This window comes from Symphalangus syndactylus, chromosome 9 (genome assembly GCF_028878055.3).
Source record: "Symphalangus syndactylus isolate Jambi chromosome 9, NHGRI_mSymSyn1-v2.1_pri, whole genome shotgun sequence".
In the NCBI taxonomy this organism is placed as follows: Eukaryota; Metazoa; Chordata; class Mammalia; order Primates; family Hylobatidae; genus Symphalangus; species Symphalangus syndactylus.
Genome location: NC_072431.2, coordinates 63,577,826 through 63,597,985, shown reverse-complemented (window position 1 = coordinate 63,597,985; position 20,160 = coordinate 63,577,826). Strand labels below are relative to the sequence as shown.

Below are 20,160 nucleotides of genomic sequence, written 5' to 3'. Positions count from 1 at the left end.
GACTTTACTGGAGTAGCTATAATTGTGAAAACATGTCCATATGCAAGACACTATCCAGGGCTTCAAGTTATCACAGGTAAGCAAATTAAAGAGTTGGTTTCCCTGATGCGCCCGAGTGTTGGATGCAGGTGGTGGAAGACCCACTTGCAACCAAACCCCAGGGAAGTAGCCAGAAGGAGGGTGGACTGCACTGAGGAAGGAAGACTCCCTGGGAAGTGGCAGGCCACTGTTGAGATGACACCACCATCTTAATCTGTGTATTGCATGGTTTAAACGACTGCAAGCCCCAGCCTGGGCAACACAGTAAGACTCCCATCTCTACACAAAACAGACAGGTGTGATGGCATGCGCCTGTGATCCTAGCTACTTGGGAGGCTGGGGTGAGAGCATCACTTGAGCCCAGGAAGTCGAGGCTGCAGTGAGCCATGATGGCACCACTGCACTCCAGTCTGGATTACGGAGTGAGACCCCATCACTAAAACAAAACACCAAAATAGGCTATACACCACCATTTAAAGTATTTCCCCAACTTTTTATTTTGAAAAATTTCACACCCACAGATGTTGAAATTGTAACATTAAGATACGACTACTGCCTTCACATGCAGGATTTTTTATTTAAAAAAAAAGAACACCTTGGTGGCCTCTGCTCTATGTTAATATCCAGACACCTTCTCTGTGGTTACAAGAGAAGCTTGAGTGAGGGCACTTTCTGTCCTCAGAAATCTGTGATGACTTTTTGGTAGTGTTTTCTCATTTCACTGAAACACAACACGGCAAGGTGGGTAGCACAGGATTCATTCTCATTTTACAGATGAGGAAACAAGCTCAGAGAGGTCAACGGACCTACCTGCTCTTCAGTTGGAACTGGAACTGAAGACATCTGATTTCAGTAACTCAACATTCTACTGCCACTTCCTGTCCTGGATACACAACGGGAGTAATGCCAGAGCTGCTTCTAAGAACAGGTGCGCTGGCCGGGCATGGTCGCTCACACCTGTAATTCCAGTACTCTGGGAGGCCAAGGCAGGCAGATCACCTGAGGTTGGCAGTTCAAGACCAGCCTGATCAACATGGTGAAACCTTGTCTCTACTAAAAATACAAAATTAGCCGGGTGTGGTGGCACATGCCTGTAATCCCAGCTACTTGGGAGGCTGAGGCAGGAGAATCAATTGAACCCGGGGGGTGGAGGCTGCGGTGAGCTGAGATCACGCCGTTGCTCTCCAGCCTGGGCAATAAAAGGGAAACTCCGTCTCAAAAAATAAATAAATAAATAAAAGAACAGGTGCGCAAAGGAAGTGTTTTAGTCTTTCTTCTGACAATTGCCAAGGAAATACTCCTCAGGCCTTGTGTGCACAGCATTGCCAGAAGTCTGTGGTTAGGAACATACAAAACCACAGTGGAGACTGGGAATGGGAAGATGCACGGAGAAGATACTGGGAGGTCTGTGGCTTGCCCTGGCTTGAGTTTCACATTGATTGAGTGCTTATACTGTCCCAGGTACTGTGCCTGGACCACAGAGCTGACAGTGAGATGGTCCAGGAGTCTGCCCGGTGGTGCTCTCATTCCAGTGGGTTCAACAGTGAGCCAGAAGCTGCCAATAAGAGTGGTGGACTGCATCGGGCCTACCTTAGTGTTTTGTTTGGTCCAGATAGTGTTTAGTTATTTAAGTTGCTCACTTCTAGCTTCTGTGAAGCAATTTCTGCTGGATTTCTGAGTAAGTAGCAGCCACCCCCCATCCCACAGGCAGGACACAAGCCCGCCGTCCAGCTCACTTCTGTCCTCACCTTCTACTGCCTTACACCCAGGTATGTGACCCTACACACATTTACGGTGCCCATCTGACGTCCATAGCATTTAGAGGGGTTGATGAAGCCAGGTTACACAGGACCTTGCAGGCCATGGTAAGAATTTTGGATTAAGTGTTTAGCTAGGCACGATGGCTCACACCTGTAATCCCAGCACTTGGGGAGGCCAAGGCAGAGGTGGATCATTTGAGGTCAGGAGTTCGAGAGTGGCCTGGCCAACATTGTGCGTGATGGTGCACACCTGTAATCCCAGCTACTCTGGAGGCTGAGGCAGGAGAATCGCTTGAACCTGGGAGGCGGTGGTTGCAGTGAGCCGAGATTGCGCCACTGTACTCCAGCCTGGGTGACAGAGACTCTCAGAAAAAAAAAAATTGTTTTTACTATTTTTGGTTTAGAAAAATTCTTTTGGATTTTATTCCAAGTGTGATGGGAAGCCTTGGGGGGTTTTAACTAGGGAATAATGTGATCTGGTTCACATTTTCAAAAGATCACTCTGCTATACAGAAAAGTAATGAGGCAAGAGGTAGCAGGAAGATCCATTAGGAAGCCATATTTTATAGTGGCCCACTAGGTGACAGTGGCCAGGACTAGGATGGTAACAGAAAAGACGGAGAGAATCAACAGCCTCAGGATGTCACGTGGAGTGTAACCAAAAGAACGTTCTGGTGAACAGACAGACGACGGCAGTGGTGGTGGGACAGAGGGGATAATGAATGGGGAGTCATCACGGATAACTCCAAGGTTGTGGCTTGTTCCAACATTGAGAAGTCGGGGGCAACCAGGGGGGGTCATAGTTTTCGTGAGAGAGATCGAGTTTGACTTGGGATGAATAAATTTGCCTACACTCAAGTCTTCCCAGATACCTCATTTCCCTTACCTGCCACATCCAAGCAGCCTTCAAATTCACAAATTTAAACTTCTCAATACCGAATCTCTTATCAAATGTACCCCTTCAACTTCAATACCCATTGCCTCTGTCCTGCTCTGGTCCTCTCTAGCCTTGACCTATGTAACAGTAGCTATGAATAAACTAACACAAAGCACTTAATAAGGGCGTATCTCTCTCTCCCACCAGCCATCTTTGATGGCAGAAACCATGTCTTATTCGTATTTAATCCCAAGCTCATATTTATTTGGGCACAGAGTAGGCACTCAAACATCTGATGACCTTGATGAGCTGAAAAGAGCTCTCCTTAAACAAGATATCATCTCCCGAAGAGAGGAGTCCCAACCATATAAAATGTATGATCAAATCCCAGAAAACTTTGCCTTCCCAAGGAATGTGTTTCTAATTTGGTTTCAAAGCACACTGGTTCCCACTTTTACCACTTTCATGACATTGGACAATAGTACTACTCTTTTCCACTTTTCTTCCAGACCTAGGGACTTAATACTCTCTTAGCCTCACATCATCTTTGCAAGGAGGTCACAGAGAGGATTATTCTCCATCTTACGAATAGAACTGAGGCCCAGAAGGAAATCCCTTAGTATCTTTCTGATGGAACACAGTTCTGTGATGGGAAGCTATCCCAGTTTCCCATCCTTGCAAAACTGCTGCTTAGTACTCAGGTGTTCTCTAGGTTGCTCTGGAACATTTACAAACTTCTTTGGGTGTGAGAATGTGCTGTCACAAGGCCAAAAATCATGTTCTCTCTCTCTCTCCTCTCCTCTCTACCATTCTCCTCAGTGCCGGGTGGGGACAGATTCCACCCACTGGGCCTGGGAGGAAGAAAAGCACCTTGGTCACTAGTCGGGGAGGAGTCACAGCCACCAAGAAGAGAGAGACCTAAGTACACAAGAGTAGTTTCAATGGGAAGAAGCGGGGCCACCAGTAAGAAAACCAGGAGACTCCTTCTGAAAGGCTTCCACCCGGGAGGAAGGGTGGCAGCAGCGCCACGAGGAAGCCAGATCCCTCCTCCAATCCTCTGCGCCGGGCCCTCCCAGAGTCACTTCTTCAGGGCACCCAGGCTCTTCAGGGTCTCTTGGGCCTGGGTCAGCTGCTGCTGCAGCCTCTGGCGGGTGCTGTCATTGGAGGCCCGCTTCAGGTGGCCCTGCATCTCCTCCACCATGGCCCGGTGGCCAGGAGTGTTGTGAAAGAGCCGCACCGCCCGGTCCCCACAGGAGGCCAGAAAGCGGCCAGTGATGTCAAAGGACAAGTTGGCGATACACTCGCCATGGACCCGCTCAAAGCACTCCTCCTTCTCGCCCCGCCGGGTATTGTAGAGATGAATACTACTGCCACTGGCCAAGGCCAAGACCTGGGCGTTGGGGGAGAGGGCCAGGCAGCATGGCGCGGCGCCCGCTGCCTCTTCAAAGCAGCCTGTCTTCAGCAAGTAGGGGTCCTGCTGCTTCTTGTATTCCACATCTGTGTCCCACAGTTTCCATGTACCATCCTTGGAGACAGAAGCCATCCTGCAGCACAGAAAATCACAGCTCAAGCCCCAACACACCCTGGCAGGGTAAGCACTGGCCCAACTTGAGCAGCTCCAGCTAGGAAGCTAAGTCAGCTTCCTGCCGAGGGCCAGGCACCCCACCCACTTTAGAGCCATGGCACAAACAGGCAGAAGGACCCTGGTTGTCAAGAGGGGCCAAGAGCCAGTGGTCAGACATCAGAGCGGACTCACTCACCTCCGCGAGTCGTTGGAGAAAGCAAACGAGTGCACAGCCGCGGAGTGGCCCTTTAGTTCGAAGGCTCGCACCACCTCTTGGAACTCCCCCTTCTTTCCAAAGCAGACTTCCCAAACCTTCACATCCGGGGTAAAGCCACACGAGGCTACAAATCTGCCATACAACCCAGAAGCCTTTAAACTTCATTTTGGGAGCATGTTGTTCCTGTAAAACCCCTCAATCTCTTTCCTGAGAAAGTTGATAATCCTCATATCTGGATAATATAAACCTTTAAAGAGTTATTTTGGCCGGGCGCAGTGGCTCACGCCTGTCATCCCAGCACTTTGGGAGGCCGAGGTGGGTGGATCATCTGAGGTCAGGAGTTCAAGACCAGTCTGGCCAACATGGCAAAACCTCATCTCTACTAAAAATACAAAATTAGCCAGGCATGGTGGCGTGTGCCTGTAGTCCCACCTACTGGGAAGGCTGAGGTGGGAGAATCACTTGAACCTGATAGGTGGAGGTCACAGTGAGCTGAGATTGCACCACTGCACTCCAGCCTGGGCAACAGAGCGAGACTCTGTCTCAGAAAAAAAAAAAAAAAAAAAAGGGCCGGGTGTGATGGCTCATACCTGTAATCCCAGCACTTTGGGAGGCCCAGGCGGGCAGATCACCTGAGGTTGACAGTTTGAGACCAGCCTGACCAACATGGAGAAACCTCGCCTCTACTAAAAATAAAAAATTAGCTGGGCGTGGTGGTGCATGCCTGTAATCCCAGCTACTTGGGGGAGGCTGAGGCAGGAGAATCGCTTGAACCCGGGAGACGGAGGTTGCAGTGAGCCAAGATCGTGCCATTGTACTCCAGCCTAAGCAACAAGAGCAAAACTCCGTCTCAAAAAACAAACGAACAACAACAAAGTTCTTTTATGTATGTGACTTCAGTTTATCTTCTAGCCTTGTTCTAAGATATGTAACATCCCCGCCCAAAGGTGGCTTGGCGCAGTGGCTCACGCCTGTAATTCTACCACTTTGGGAGGTTGAGGCAAGAGGATCACTTGAGGCCAGGAGTTCAGGACTGGCCTGGGCAACATAGTAAGACCCCATCTCGACAAAAATTAGCCAGGTGTAGTAGTGCACGCCTGCAGTCCCAGCTACTCCGGAGGCTAAGGTGGGAGGATGGTCTGAGCCTGGGAGGTCAAGGCTACAGTGAGCTGTGATCACGCTACTGCACTCCTGCCTGGGCAAGGGTGAAACTGTCTCAACAAACAAACAAACAAAAAACAAAAATTAGCTGAGTACAGTGGCACATGCCTATAGTCCCAGCTACTCAGGAGGCTGAGGTGGGAGGATCGCTACAACCCAGGAGTTTGAGGCTGCAGTGAGCTATGATCGCACCACTGTGCTCCAGCCTGGGTGACAGAGTGAGACTAATTTTCTAAAAAACAAAAACACTGAAGATGAAGAAATAGCGACTAAGGACATGGGGTGACCTGCATGAAATCCCACTACTGCAAGTGGGGAGAGCTGAGACTTGAAGCTCGGGTTCCTGACCCCACCTCGTATGCTCTTCCCACATGATGAAGCTGGCTTTCCGTTCTGTGCCTGCTCCCCGGCCCTAGCCTCTCGTGGTCCCAGATGCCAATGCCCCTCCTTGCCCACCTGCCACAGGGAGATACAGCAGCGTGTGTGTTGTTCATCTGGTTGGTGTTGATGGTAGACAGCACTTGACCCTTCAGGCTCCAGATGAGGACAGTGGTGTCACTGGAGGCAGTCATGATAAACTTCCCTGAGCGGGAAGGGAGTGATGTGGGTCACGGGCAGTGACCTGACCAACTGTCATTCTCCAAAGACACTTACAAGGCCTCTGCTGGCTGAAGTATACATGTCTCCTCCTAGGCCAAGGGTCACTACAGATAAGGACTCTGCTGAAGACTGTGGCCCTTCCCCGCCTTCCCTAGGGACCTGGTGTGGCCCAGGGACTCCAGGGGAGCACAGAGCCAGGCTGTTCAGAGCTAGGGCCCCCTGGTCCCTCTCAGGTTGAGCAGAACTTTCAGGCAGCATTAACTCATTGAGGAAATAGAACTGGATCTTTCCTTCATGCTTTGGGCAGGTGCCACCCTCTGAATGCCTCTTACCTGTGTTAGCAATGCCAATGTCGATGACAGGCGCCTTGTGCTTTTTAGGGAAGTCCTCTGGGGTGGCTGTGAAGGTGTAGCCCCCATCCTCCCGCTTGGTCATCTTGAAGACACGGAGGGTGTCCCCGTTGGCCAGCCAGACGATGAAAGCTCTAGAGACAGGCAGCAGACAAGTCACTCTCTCACTGGACAAAGAGGCTCTGTGTTCCAGGTCCTGTGCTAGGTTCTTGGGGAAGTCACGATCTCCCCTCATTGCCGCACAGTCTAGCCTTACAACTTAAGCCCCTGGTTCCAAATCTCATAAAACTCCTCAAAAGGTAAGATTCCGATAGCTTTGGCTCCTTTAGTTTCTCTCTAGGGTTTAGAAACTAAGGCTCATCAGGAAGCCAGGCCAAGGTATTTCCGGGTAGGAAGAGACCTCCCCGTTTCCTTGCTGTATAGCAGCCCAGACCTCCAGGGAGCCCCAGGCAGTGCGCAAACTCTGTAGATGCTCTTTCTGGCACCCCAAGAGAGGCCCTGGGTCCAGGTCCCTCCTCGCTACCTCAAAGCAGATATGGGAAGGCTAAAGCCTGGGACTGGGCCTCTGCAGGCAAACCTGAGGCTCCGTCCTGTCCCACCTGCAGTCAGGGCTGAAGCGCACCAGGGTGGCGTGGTCCAGCTCCACGTTGGCTCTCATGCTGCGGTGCTCTCGCTGCAGGAAGTCCTTGGTGCTCCAGATGTGGATGGTGCGATCATCTGCACAGGTGGCCAGGTATTTGCCATTGCTGCTAAAGTCCATGCAAGATATGTTCCCGCTGTGGCTCTAGGGGAAGGGTGGCAGGAAGTTTGAATAGGAGCTCCTAGGGGAGATGGGGAAGCCAAACCTGGAGCTGGGGAGATGGGGCCCCGTGGCCTGGATTAACAGCAAGCTGAGGTTGGGCTGTGATGAGAGGGGACAGAATTAAGCATCCTCGCTGATTCTGATCAGAGGCAGGAGAGCCTGTAACATGCATGGAATACTCCAGAGGAAGAGCCTGTGGGGCTGAGTCTCAGGGTGCACGCTGTGCCAGGTACCCCACGTACCTTCAGAGCTGCAGCCAGGAGGCGGTGGGTGAAGTTGTGTTGTTGAGGCTTCTCCTTCCGAATCCGCTGATATTGTTTCTGCTTCTTGGATCCCGAGGACTTGTCAGGTGGAAATCCATTTGCTTTTTGGCCTATAAGGAAGGGCCATGTTGTTCTCCAGTTACTCACTGATAAATATTTACTGCTCACCTATGATTAGCCAGGCATTGAGTGGAACAGCAGGAGATTAACCAGATATGGCCCTTGTCTTCTGGAGGAGAGTGAGTGTGATATGGGCAAAAACAGAGGCTTTGGCTGGCTGGGTATGGTGGCTCATGCCTGTAATCCCAATGCTTTGGAAGGCTGAGGCAGGAGGATCACTTGAGCCCAGGAGTTCGAGGCTGCAGTAAGCTATGATCACAACACTACTGTATTCCATCCTGAGTGACAGAGCAGGACCCTGTCTCAAAAAAAAAAAACGAACAGAAAACAGAAACAAAACAGAGGCTTTGGAATCAGACCTGGTTTGGATTCTGTCTCTACTGCTGACTGACTACTGAGGAGGCTGTTTACAGTAAGTCCATAGAGCACCTTCATGTAAAGTGGAAAAGGCACACTCTCTGGGTGGGGTGATGCTGCTGGGTGGGTACACAGCACGGCCAGTGGAGTGTGGATCCTTGGCCAGACATCCCTATGTAGGGAGTAATGTGCACAACCATCTCTAGCGGCCTTGCTTTGGGTAAGTTAGTGAATTGCTCTGGATCTTGTTTTTTTTTTCTTTTCTTTCTTTCTTTTTTTTTTGGAGACAGAGTCTTGCTCTGTCGCCCAGGCTGGAGTGCAGTGGCGTGATCTCTGCTCACTGTAGCCTCTGCCTCCCGGATTCAAGCAATTCTCGTGCCTCAGCCTCCCAAGTAGCTGGGATTATGGGCATGCACCACCATATCCAGCTAATTTTTTTTTTTTTTTTTGAGATGGAGTCTTGCTCTGTTGCCCAGGCTGGAGTGCAGTGGCGCAATCTCGACTCACTGCAAGCTCTGCCCCCCGGGTTCACGCCATTCTCCTGCCTCAGCCTCCCGAGTAGCTGGGACTACAGGTGCCTGCCACCATGCCGGGCTAATTTTTTTTGTATTTTTAGTAGACATGGGGTTTCACCACATTAGCCAGAATGGTCTCGATCTCTTAACCTTGTGATCCACCCGCCTCAGCCTCCCAAAGTGCTAGGATTACAGGCATGAGCCATGGTGCCTGGCCCCAATTTGTTTGTTTTTTTAGTAGAGATGGGGTTTCACCATGTTGGCCAGGCTTGTGTCCAATGCCTCATCTCAAGTGATCTGCCTGCCTTGGCCTCCCAAAGTGCTGGGATTATAGGTGTGAGCCACCGTGTCTGGCCCAACCTTGGTTTTCTTAAAGAGAGGTTGAGAATTGGGCGCGGTGGCTCATGCCTGTGATCCCAGCACTTTGGGAGGCTGAGGTGGGAGGATTGCTTGAGCTCAGGAGTTCGAGACCAGCCTGGGTAACGTAGTGACACCCCCATCTCTACAGGAAACTTTAATTAGCTGGGCATGGTGGTGTGCGCCTGTGGTCCCAGCTATTCGGAGGCTGAGGAGGGAAAATTGCTTGAGCCCAGGAGTTCGAATGCAGCGATCGCGCCACTGTATTCCAGCCTGGGCGACAGAGTGAGATTCTGTCTCAAAATAAATAAAAATAAGGGAGATTGAACTGGATGAGATATCTACAAAGTGACAAGCAAAAGTACCAAACACAAGCATTAAAGAGGCCGGGTGCGGTGGCTCATGCCTGTAATCCCAGCACTTTGGGAGGCTGAGGCAGCTGGATCATCTTTTTTTTTTTTTTTTTTTTTTTTTTGAGACGGAGTCTCGCTCTGTCGCCTCAGTCTTGATCTCCTGACCTCGTGACCTGCCCGCCTCGGCCTCCCAAAGTGCTGGGATTACAGGCGTGAGTCACCGCGCCTGGCCCGGCAGCTGGATCATCTTGATGCCCAGGAGTTCCACCAGTCTGGCCAACATGGTAAAACCCCGTCTCTACTAAAAATACAAAAATTAGCCGGGTGTGGTGGCAGGCACCTGTAATCCCAGCTACTTAGGAGGCTGAGGCAGGAGAATTGCTTGAACCCAGGAGGTAGAGGTTGCAGTGAGCCGAGATTGTGCCACTGCATTCCAGTACCTGAAAGAACTCGGGGATAAGAAGTCAACATCTGTTGAGTCCTGTGCTGGGGAGAGGAGCCAGTCACTTTTGTATAAGATACTTAATTGAGTCACAAAGATGGCATGTGGTAAATGACTGCAGATGCTCCCCAATTCCAACTGGAAAAAAGCTCCTGAGCCCTGCAAACAAACACAGCCACAATCTGTCCTCTGCTTCCTTCCTTCTCTCCAGGCTTGTCTAACAAGCCCCCCTCCTCACACTTAAGTCATACCAAATGCTGTTTGGGGACTCCTTGCCTTCTCGGGTATTGCCATTAGCAAAATGTCTTTTTTCCTTGGCCTTCTGGCAAACTCTTCTTCTAGAACCATCCTTTGAGACCCCACACTACCTCATGTGCCCCCTATTCTCAGTAATGATTTACCTAACAACCACCTCCCCCATAAAAGAGCAAGGCTCGGCCGGGCACGGTGGCTCACATGAGGTTAGGAGATTGAGACCATCCTGGCTAACACAGTGAAACCCCGTCTCTACTCAAAAAATACAAAAAATTAGCCAGGCGTGGTGTCGGACGCCTGTAGTCCCAGCTACTCGGAGGAGGAGGCAGGAGAATGGCGTGAACCCAGAGGTGGAGCTTGCAGTGAGCGGACATCGCGCCACTGCACTCCAGACTGGGCCACAGAGCAAGACTCCGTCTCAAAAAAAAAAAAAAAAAAATGCAGGGTTGGCCGGGCGCAGTGGTTCACGCCTGTAATCCCAGCACTTTTGGAGGCCAGGGTGAGTGGATCACCTGAGATCAGGAGTTCGAGACTAGCGTGACCAACGTGGCGAAACCCCGTGTCTACTAAATATAAAAAATTAGCCAGGCGTGGTGGTGTGTGCCTGTAGTCCCAGTTACTAGGGTGGCAGAGGCAGAAGAATCGCTTGAACCTGGGAGGCAGAAGTTGCAGCGAGCCAAGATTGTGCCACTGCACTCTAGCCTAGGCAAGAAGAGCGAAACTGTCTCAAAAATAAATAAAAAGAACAGGGCTGCCCACTGACTCTCTGGTGTTTCCCGTTTCTAGTACCAACCTCTTCTATGAAACTTTTCAGAGACAGGCTCTTGCCGTCACCCAGGCTGGAGTGCAGTGGCGCGATCGATCACAGCTCACTGCAGCCTTGAACTCCTGGACTCACGACACCCTCCTGCCTCGGCCTCCCATGGAGCTGGGACTACAGGGGCGTGCACAACCACACCCAACTAATTTTTCGTAGAGATGGGGTCTTGCTATGTTGCTCAGGCTGGTCCCAAACTCCTGGGCTCAAGCGATCTCCCTGCCTCGGCCTCCCAAAGAGCTGGGAATACAGGTGTGAGCCACTTCGCCTGGCCTCAATGGAACTTATTTCACCGTGTTTTTCACTTACATATTTAGGTGTTCATCATGCAGATGTACTTCTCCTTTACTCGACTCCTTACAGAAAAAGACCCCAAAGCCAATCACAGGGTCATAGATGCCCAGTAAATGCTGCTGCACATCACAGAATTGGTGCTTTTTCCGAGATCGCGGCCACGGAACAGGCTGAAGAGTTTACGGTGCTCTCCTGGCCACCCCGGGGACGGCCTGGCCTCGGCCACAGAGAACGCCGCAGCAAGGGGCCCAGGTTGGAGCCAGTCCCGCCCCAGGAGGTGCGCCCAGCCCGGCGAGGCGGGCCCCTGTCTCTGGAAGCGAAGCTCACGTTACCAGAGGAGAGACTGAGGCCCATGGAGTCGCCGGGCCCCACACCGCAGGTCGGACCACGAGGAGGCCGGGAGCAGGGACACCGCGGGCCGCCCCCACCCGACCCGGCCCCACTTACAGGCGGGACGGTCGCTCCTCTCCTCCCCCGCGCGCAGCCACCTCCGCGCTACCGCCACCGTCGCCATCAGGGCCAGCAGCCCCAGCAACACCGACAGCCCCATGAGCTCCGGCATCCGTGAGAGCTCCATGTTGGTGGAGCCACTGCCACCTCAACCAGTGAGTACGCAGGCGCCCGCACGGCTCTGCGGGGCCGCGCACGCACGCGGGGGCGGGGCCTGGCCGTTGGAGCGCCTCAAGCGGCGGGGCCTGGCCGTTAGAGCGCCTGGGGGCGGAGCCTGGTTGTTACAACGCCTTCAGGGCGGGGCCTGGCCGTTAGAGCGCCTCAAGGGGTGGGGCCCGGCTGTTAGGGCGCTCGAGGGGCGGGGCCTGGCTGTTAGCGCTCCTCGAGGGGCGGGGCCTGGTTGTTTGAGCGCTTTGAAGGCGGGGCCTGGCCGTTAGAGCATCTCGAGGAGCGCAGCCAGGTTATTAGAGCAAGCCGAGTGGCGGAGCCTGGGTTAGAGCGCCTCGAGGGGCCGCGCCGGGTTGGTAGAGCGCCTTGAGGGGCCGAACCCAGAGGTAGAGCGTCTCGAGGGGCGGGACCTGGTTGTTAGAGCGCCGGGAGGGACAGAGACTAGGTTAGAGCGTCTCGAGGGGCGGGGCCTGGAGTTAGAACGTCTCCAGGGGCGGGGTCTGGAGTTAGAGCATCTCCAGGCGCGGAGCCTAGTTATTAGAGCGCCTCGAGAGGCGGAGTCTGGAGTTAGCGCGTCTCGAGGGGCGGGGCTGGGTTGTTAGAGCGTCTGGAGGGGCAGAACCCGGAGGTAGAGTGTCTCGAGGGGCGGGTCCTGGAAGTAGAACATCTCCAGGGACAGGGCTTGACTCTTAGTGCGTTTCGAGGGGCGAGTCGCCTGGCGGTTGAGATTGCAGGGCTGCGGAGGGCGGAGGAAGGCAGGATTTGCAACCACTGCTCACGCCTCCTCCTGAAGAACTCACTGATAATTGTTTATTAAAGGCATTATTCCAGCCATCATCACACTGGATCCTTTCAAGGAAGCGGGGCGGGGATTATTATTACCATTTAACGGATAGGAAACTCAGCATCAGCGAAAGTTCAGATGGGCTTTTACTTTTATTGCTGGTGGAGAAGGGGAAGAGTAGGCCAGGCGCGTGGTGTGGAACAGCCTCCGCAAAGACCTGAGAAGCTGGGATGTGGGAAATGGCTAGAGGGGCGGAAAGGTCTGGGGGACGTTGAGCGCTGGCTCTATCCAATAAGCTGCTCATTACAGGGAGAGGTGGGGCAAAAGCTGTGTCTGAGGATTCCCTGGATGGACCTTTGTGTGAAAAGACCAAAATCAGAAAACCGGCAGTGGCTTCAAGTATCCGAGAGGGAGGTGACGAGGGCCTGGATTTGGGGATGGCCTGGCAAGTCGAAAGTTAAAAGGGAGAATTTTTAATAGAAAACTTATTTTATTTATTTATTTATGTATTTACTTTTGAGACAGAGTCTCATTCTGTTGCCCAGGTTGGAGTGCAGTGACGCGTCTCGGCTCACTGCAACCTCCGCTTCCCGGGTGCAAGCGATTCTCCTGCCTCAGCCTCCAGAGCAGCTGGGATTACAGGTGTGCGCCACCATGCCCTGCTAATTTTTGTGTTTTTTATAGAGACGGGGGTTTTGCCATGTTGGCCAGGCTGGTCTCGAACTCCTGACCTCAGGTGATCCACCTGCTTCAGCCTCCCAAAGTGCTGAGATTACAGGCGTGAGCCACCATGCCGAGCTGGGAGATTATTTTTATTTTTTATTTTTTGAGACGGAGTCTCGTCACACTGTCGCCCAGGCTGGAGTGCAATGGTGTGATCTCTGCTCACTGCAACCTCTGCCTCCCAGGTTCAAGCGATTCGCTTGCCTCAGCCTGCAGAGTAGCTGGGATTACGGGTGCCCGCTACCACGTCCCGCTAATTTTTTTTGTATTTTTTAGTAGAGACGGGGTTTCACTATGCTGGCCAGGCTGGTCTTGAACTCCTGACCTCGTGATCCTCCCACCTCGGCCTCTCAGAGTGTTGGGATTACAGGTGTGAGCCACCGTGCCTGGCCCAGACCAGGAGATTTTTTCATAGAAAACTTTTTTTTTTTTTTGAGATGGAGTCTTGCTCTGTTGCCCAGGCTGGAGTGCAGTGGCGCGATCTCGGCTCACTGCAACCTCCGCCTCCTGGGTTCATGCCATTCTCCTGCCTCAGCCTCCCGAGTAGCTGGGACTACAGGCGCCTGCCACCACACCCAGCTAATTTTTAAAAATATTTTTAGTAGAGATAGGGGCCTTAAAAGAAGGTTTCTGGCCGGGCGCAGTGGCTCAAGCCTGTAATCCCAGCACTTTGGGAGGCCGAGGTGGGAGGATCACCTGAGGTCAGGAGTTCGAGACCAGCCTGGCCAACATGGCGAAACCCTGTCTCTACTAAAAGTACAAAAATTAGCCGGGCATGGTGTCGTATGCCTCTAATCCCAGCTACTCAGGAGGCTGAGGCAGGAGAATCGCTTGAACCTGGGAGGCAGAGGTTGCAGTGAGCCAAGATTGCTCCACTGCACTCCGGCTTGGGTGATAAGAGTGAGACTCCATCTCAAAAATAAATATACAATAAATAAAAAAAAAGAGAAAAAAGAAAACTTCTTTTAAAATAATTACAGCCGCCAGGCACAGTGGCTAAAGCCTATAATCCCCAACACTTTGGGAGGCCAAGGTGGGCAGATTGCTTGAGCCTAGCAGTTCAAGATCGGTCTGGGCAACATAGCAAGACCCCATCTCTATAAAAGAAATAAATAGGCTGGGTGTGATTGCTCACGCCTGTAATCCCACCACTTTGGGAGGACCAGGCTTTAGCCCAGGAGCTTGAGCCCAGCCTGAGCAACATAGTGAAACCCTGTCTCTAATAAAAATACAAAAAGTTGGCCGGGCGTGGTGGCTCACACCTCTAATCCCAGTACTTTGGGAGGCCAAGGCAGGTGGATCACAAGGTCAGGAGTTCAAGATCAGCCTGGCCAACATGGTGAAACCCCGTCTCTACCAAAAACTACAAAAATTAGCAGGGCGTGGTGGCACATGCCTGTGGTCCCGGCTACTTGGGAGACTGAGGCAGAAGGATCGCTTGGACCCCGGAGGTGGTTTTGCAGTGAGCCGTGATTGCATCACTGCACTGCAGCCTGGGCAACAGGGTGAGACTCCGTCTCAAAAAAAAAAAGAAAATATTAAGGCTGGGCACGGTCGCTCATGCCTGTAATCCTAGCAGTTTGGGAGGCTGAGGCAGGCTGACCACCTGAGGTCAGGAGTTCGAGACCAGCCTGGCTAACATGGTGAAACCCTGTCTCTACTAAAAATACAAAAATTAGCCGGGCATAGTGGTGTGCACCTGTAATCCTAGCTACTCGGGAGGCTGAGGCAGGAGAATCGCTTGAACCGGGGAGGCGGAGGTTGCAGTGAGCCAAGATTGTGCCGCTGCACTCCAGCTGGGGTGACAGAGTGAGATTCCATCTCAAAAAAAAAGAAAAATTAGCCAGACGTGGTGACACATGCCTATAGTCCCAGCCTACTAGCAGGCTAAGGTGGCAGAGTCACCTGAGTCCGGGAGGTCGAGGCTGTAGTGAGCTGTGATCGTGCCACTGCACTGCAGCCTGAGCAACAGAGTGAGACCCTGTCTCACAAAAAGAAAAAAAAAAGATATAAAGATTCACAGTGGTTTGAAAAAGTGAACAGGGAGGTCTCATGGACTCTTCCTCTCAGTTTCCTCCAATAGTAACATCTTGCATAACTGCAGTGCAATATCAAAACCAGGAACTTGACATTGATGCTATCTACAGAACTTATTCAAATTCCACCAACAAGGAGACGATCTGAAAGACTTATTGGTAGAATTTGGGTTGAACAGGCATCCTCCGTGGATGTCCCAGTCCCAAAGCCCAGACTGAGTCGAAGTACCGGAGTTGGAGATTCCTGCTGCAAACATTTCTATCCCCACCTGGGAGCCTGCCTTCCTGACAGTGCAGGCCCTTCAGCAATGAGAAGGACCGCGAACAGCGGTCGCTTCAGAGGCTGGATGACAGACAGACACACCCGCAATCTTGGGGGAGGAAATGGATCCAGTCAGAGAGCAAATGGAGCGGCCTCATTTCCTTCCCTTTTGTCCTTTGCAGGAAACTGGCATTGACTCAGCTGTGGGCAGTGGGGTAGGGAGGGGTGCGAGGGGGTGTCTAGAGCATCCTGAGGCTTGTCCTCCCTGTCTTGCTACTTAGGACTGTGGGCCCAGCCATAAGCCACTTTCTCCACCATCTAGAGACAAAGCTACGCTTTAAAAAATTATTTATTTATTTATTTATTTATTTATTTATTTATTTAGAGACAGAATCTCACTGTGTCGCCCAGGCTGGAATGCAATGGCATGATCTCGGCTCACTGCAATGTCCGCCTCCCGGGCTCAAGTAATCCCTCTGCCTCAATCGATCCTCCTGCCTCAGCCTCCCAAGTAGCTAGGACTACAGGCATGCACCATCACACCCAGATAATTCTTTTGTGTGTGTTTTGTAGAGACAAGGTTTCACCATGTTGCTCAGGCTGGTATCGAACTCCTGAATTCAAGTGACCCTCCCGCCTCAACCTCCTAAAGTGCTGGGAGTACAGGCGTGAGCCACAAAGCCTGGCCAAAGATGCACTTTTAAGAAGAATTTCATTTACCAAGCATTTTGCATGTGACATTTATTGATCCAGGAGTATTTTTTAAATAGAGTCTCACTGTATCACCCAGGCTGGAGTGCAGTGGCGCAATCACAGCTGATTGCAGCCTGAAACTCCTGGGCTCAAGCAATCCTCCCAATATAGCCTCCCAAGTAGCTGGGACAATAGGTGCTCACCACCACACCCAGATAATTTTTGAATTTTCTGTAGAGACAGGGTCTTGCTATGTTGCCCAGGCTGGTCTCTAGAACTCCTGGCCTCAAGCAATCCTCCCGCCCTCATCTTCCCAAATTGCTGGGATTACAGGAGCGAGCCACTGCACCCATCTGATCCAGGAGCTTTGCGTTTCATTTCACTTGCTCACATTCCCTTCTCACAGATGAGGAGACTGATGCTCTAGGAAGTTAAGTGACTTTCCCAAGGTCATACAGGTGGAGAGTGAGCCTGGGGACAAATACATGTCCTGTCTGGCTGCATCTGTGGATGTAGGGTAAGAGGAAGAAAGAGTAGCCTCTCTTTGTACAGCTCAGTTGAGGCTACCAAATTCTTTCACATCCTTGAATTTAGTTGGCCTTTAAGACAGGCCACGTTATAACTTTAATTTTTAAGCAGATGGAGAGAAACACTAGGCTTACATCAAATAATATGCCCAAGGTCAACAAGGAAGCAAGGGAAATAACCGAGAGTCAAACCCAGGTCTACCACACTCAGGAGCCATACTCGGGTGGGGCACTGTGGCTCGCGCCTATAATCCCAGCACCGCGGGAGGCTGAGGCCGGAAAATCACCTGAGTCCAGGAATTTGAGACCAGCCTGGCCAACATAGTGAGACCCCATCTCTACAAAATAAAAAAATTAGTCAGGCATAGTGGTGCATACCTGTAGTCCCAGCTACTCAGGAGGCTGAGGCGGGAGGATTGCTTGAGCCTGGGAGTTTGAGGCTGCAGTGAGCAGTGATTGCACCACTGTACTCTAGCTTGGGCCACTGAGTGAGACCCTGTCTCAAAAAAGAAAAAAAAAATCCATGCTCCTCCCAGCAAGCCACTCTGGCTGTGGCATGGCCTTGCTCTTCCTCTCAAGTTTTATGTAGCCCAGTTGGAAGCCAAGACTGATACGTGGAAGGACAACTGAGGACACACAGCAGGACTCAGGAAAGCTGAGTGGATCAGGAAGCGGGGGACTTGCCAATGGATCTTAAGGGGCAGTGAGACTTGACTGTAGCTTCAGGGGTGGGCATTTAGACAGGTGAAACAGCACGAGGGAGTGCTACATGGAAAGCGAGAACCAGCCAAGGTACGGAGGTAGAAGTAACTGATTCTGACCGGGTGCGGTGGCTCATGCCTGTAATCCCAGCACTTTGGGAGGCCGAGGTGGGTGGATCATCTTGAGGTCAGGAGTTCAAGATCAGCCTGACCAATATGGTGAAACCTTGTCTCTACTAAAAATACAAAAATTAGCCAGGCATGGTGGTGCGCGCCTGTAGTCCCAGCTACTTGGCAGACTGAGGCAGGAGAATCACTTGAACCCGGGAGGAAGAGATTGCAGTGAGCCAAGATCGCGCCACTGCACTCCAGCCTGGGCGACAGAGCAAGATTCCGTCAAAAAAAAAAAAAAAAAAAAGAAGTAAATAAGGAGACAGGAGGACAGGCACAGCGGCTCATGCTCATGCCCATGCCTATAATCATAGCCTATGGGAGGCTGAGGCAGGAGGATCACTTGAGGCCAGGAGTTCGAGACCAGCCTGGTCAACGTAGCAAGACTCCATTTCTATAAAAAAAATTAGCCAGGCATGGTGGTGCACACCTCTAGTCCCAGCTACTCAGGAGGCTAAGGCAAGAGGAGGATCGCTTGAGCCCAGGAGTTCAAGGCTGTGGTAAGCTATGATTGTGCCACTGCCCTCCAGCCAGGCAACAGACCTGTCTCAAAAAAAAAGAAAATCGGGAGGCCAAGGCAGGCAGGTCACTTGAGGCCAGGAGTTTGAGACCAGCCTGGCCAACATGGTGAAACCCTGTCTCTACCAAAAATACAAAAAGTTAGCCAGGCATGGTGGTGCACATCTGTAATCCCAGCTACTCAGGAGGCTGAGGCAGGAGAATCACTTGAACCCGCGAGGTGGAGGTTGCAGTGAGCTGACATTGCGTCACTGCACTCCAGCCTCGGCGACAGAGCGAGGCTCTATCTCCAACAAAAGAAAAAAAAGGCAAAAAGAAAAGAAAGAGAGACTTAGGAATCCCTAAGCTTGTTTCCCTCATGGATTGATCACACCTTTCAAGAGCAAAGCAAGATGAGTCCCAGGTACCACTGGAGATTAAAGACTTTTAGGGATATGAGGGGAGGGAGGCTACGGAGAGAAATGAGGCTGGAGGGAAAGCAAGGTTGGATCACAAAGCACCTCGAACACCTGCTCTGAAGCCTGGCTTTGTCAGAGGCAAACAGTAGCCAAAGAAACATCTGAAGCACACGAGCTCCAACTTGCATTGTCTGGAGTCCTCCCTACCTCTGGCCTCTCTATGTTAGGTGAAATGGTAAATTTCTGTCTTGTTTAGGTAGTGGTTCTCAAAGTGTGGTCCCTTGACCAGCAGCACTAGAAATGCAAATTCTGTTTTTGAGACAGGGTCTCACCCTGTGGCCCAGGCTGGAATGCAGTGGTGCAGTCATAGCTCACTGCAGCCTTGAATTCCTGGGCTCAAGTGATCTTGCCTCAGCCTCCTGAGTAGCTGGGACTACAGGCCACCATACCCAGCCAGGAATGCAGATTTCTTAGACTCCATCCCAGACCTGTTACTCGGTCAGAAACTCTGGAGGTGGGGCCCAGAAAGCTGTATTTTTTTTTTTTTGAGACAGAGTCTTGCTCTGTTGCCCAGGATGGAGTGCATTGGTGCAATCTCGGCTCACTCCAACCTCCACCTCCTGGGTTCAAGCGATTCTCCTGCCTCAGCCTCCCGAGTAGCTGGGACTACAGGCACACACCACCACACCCGGCTAATTTTTTTTTTTTTTTTGAGACGGAGTCTTGCTCTATTGCCCAGGCTGGAGTGCAGTGGCGCGATCTCGGCTCACTGCAAGCTCCGCCTCCCGGGTTCACGCCATTCTCCTGCCTCAGCCTCTCCGAGTAGCTGGGACTACAGGCGCCCGCCACCACGCCCGGCTAATTTTTTTTTTGTATTTTTTAGTAGAGACGGGGTTTCACCGTGGTCTCGATCTCCTGACCTCATGATCCGCCCGCCTCGGCCTCCCAAAGTGCTGGGATTACAAGCGTGAGCCACCGCGCCCGGCCCACACCTGGCTAATTTTTGTATTTTTAGTAGAGACAGGGTTTCGCCAAGTTGGCCAAGCTGGTCTTGAACCCTTGACCTCAGGTGATCCGCCTGCCTTGGCCTCTCAAAGTGTTGGGATTACAGGTGTGAGCCACTTGCCTGGCCCTCTAGCCGATCCTTAACAAGCCCTCTAGTTAATCCTGATGCACAGTACAGTTTAAGAGCACAGATTTAAACTAATTTGAGCCCCTGGATGTAATTTGCAGCTCAAAGCCTCTATTACAGTGGTTCTTGACCTTGGCTCCATATTGGAATCGCTTTTAAGATGGTGATGTCTAAACATCATACTGGCTGGGCATGGTGGCTCACATCTGCAATCCCAGCGCTTTGGGAGGCAGAGGTGGGAGGATGGCTTGAGGCCAGATGTTCGAGACCAGCCTGGACAATATAACAAGACAAAAAAAGGTCTATAGAGTCTCTACAAAAAATTTAAAAATTAGCCAGGCCTGGTGGTGCATGCCTGTGATCCCAGCTGCTTGGCAGGGGCTGAAGTGAGAGGATCACTTGAGCCCGGGAGGTTGAGGCCGCAGTGAGCTGTGTTTGCACCACTGCACTCTG

General features: G+C 51.8%; 1 protein-coding gene across 8 annotated transcripts; it reads right to left on the bottom strand.

Moving 5' to 3' along the window:
• Nucleotides 1-2,191: 2,191 nt before the first annotated feature.
• TBL2 (transducin beta like 2) lies at nt 2,192-11,816 on the bottom strand. 8 transcript variants are annotated; one of them, XM_063646395.1, is made up of 8 exons: nt 11,159-11,526; nt 9,776-9,936; nt 7,613-7,743; nt 7,168-7,352; nt 6,551-6,702; nt 6,075-6,201; nt 4,437-4,589; nt 2,192-4,220 (listed from the first exon to the last, which is right to left on the bottom strand). In XM_063646395.1, the coding sequence occupies exons 2-8, from the start codon at nt 9,804-9,806 to the stop codon at nt 3,755-3,757; spliced, it is 1,245 nt and encodes a 414-aa protein (XP_063502465.1). In that variant the 5' UTR covers nt 9,807-9,936; nt 11,159-11,526; the 3' UTR covers nt 2,192-3,754. The 8 variants fall into 8 exon arrangements, with proteins under 8 accessions (XP_063502465.1, XP_055148873.1, XP_063502468.1 ...); XM_055292898.2 differs by lacking the exons at nt 9,776-9,936; nt 11,159-11,526 and adding an exon at nt 11,591-11,816; XM_063646398.1 differs by lacking the exon at nt 9,776-9,936 and having other exon boundaries at nt 7,613-8,051; nt 11,159-11,524.
• Between the last annotated feature and the right edge of the window lie 8,344 nt (nt 11,817-20,160).

Coding starts and splice junctions, on each gene's coding strand:
- TBL2 (XM_055292898.2), bottom strand. CDS start 11,720: ATGGAGCTCTCACGGATGCCGGAGCTCATGGGGCTGTCGGTGTTGCTG. Junction 7,353..7,612: donor TCCTGGCTGCAGCTCTGAAG/GTACGTGGGGTA, acceptor CCCTTCCCCTAG/AGCCACAGCGGGAACATATC. Junction 6,703..7,167: donor CGCTTCAGCCCTGACTGCAG/GTGGGACAGGAC, acceptor GCCTGTCTCTAG/AGCTTTCATCGTCTGGCTGG.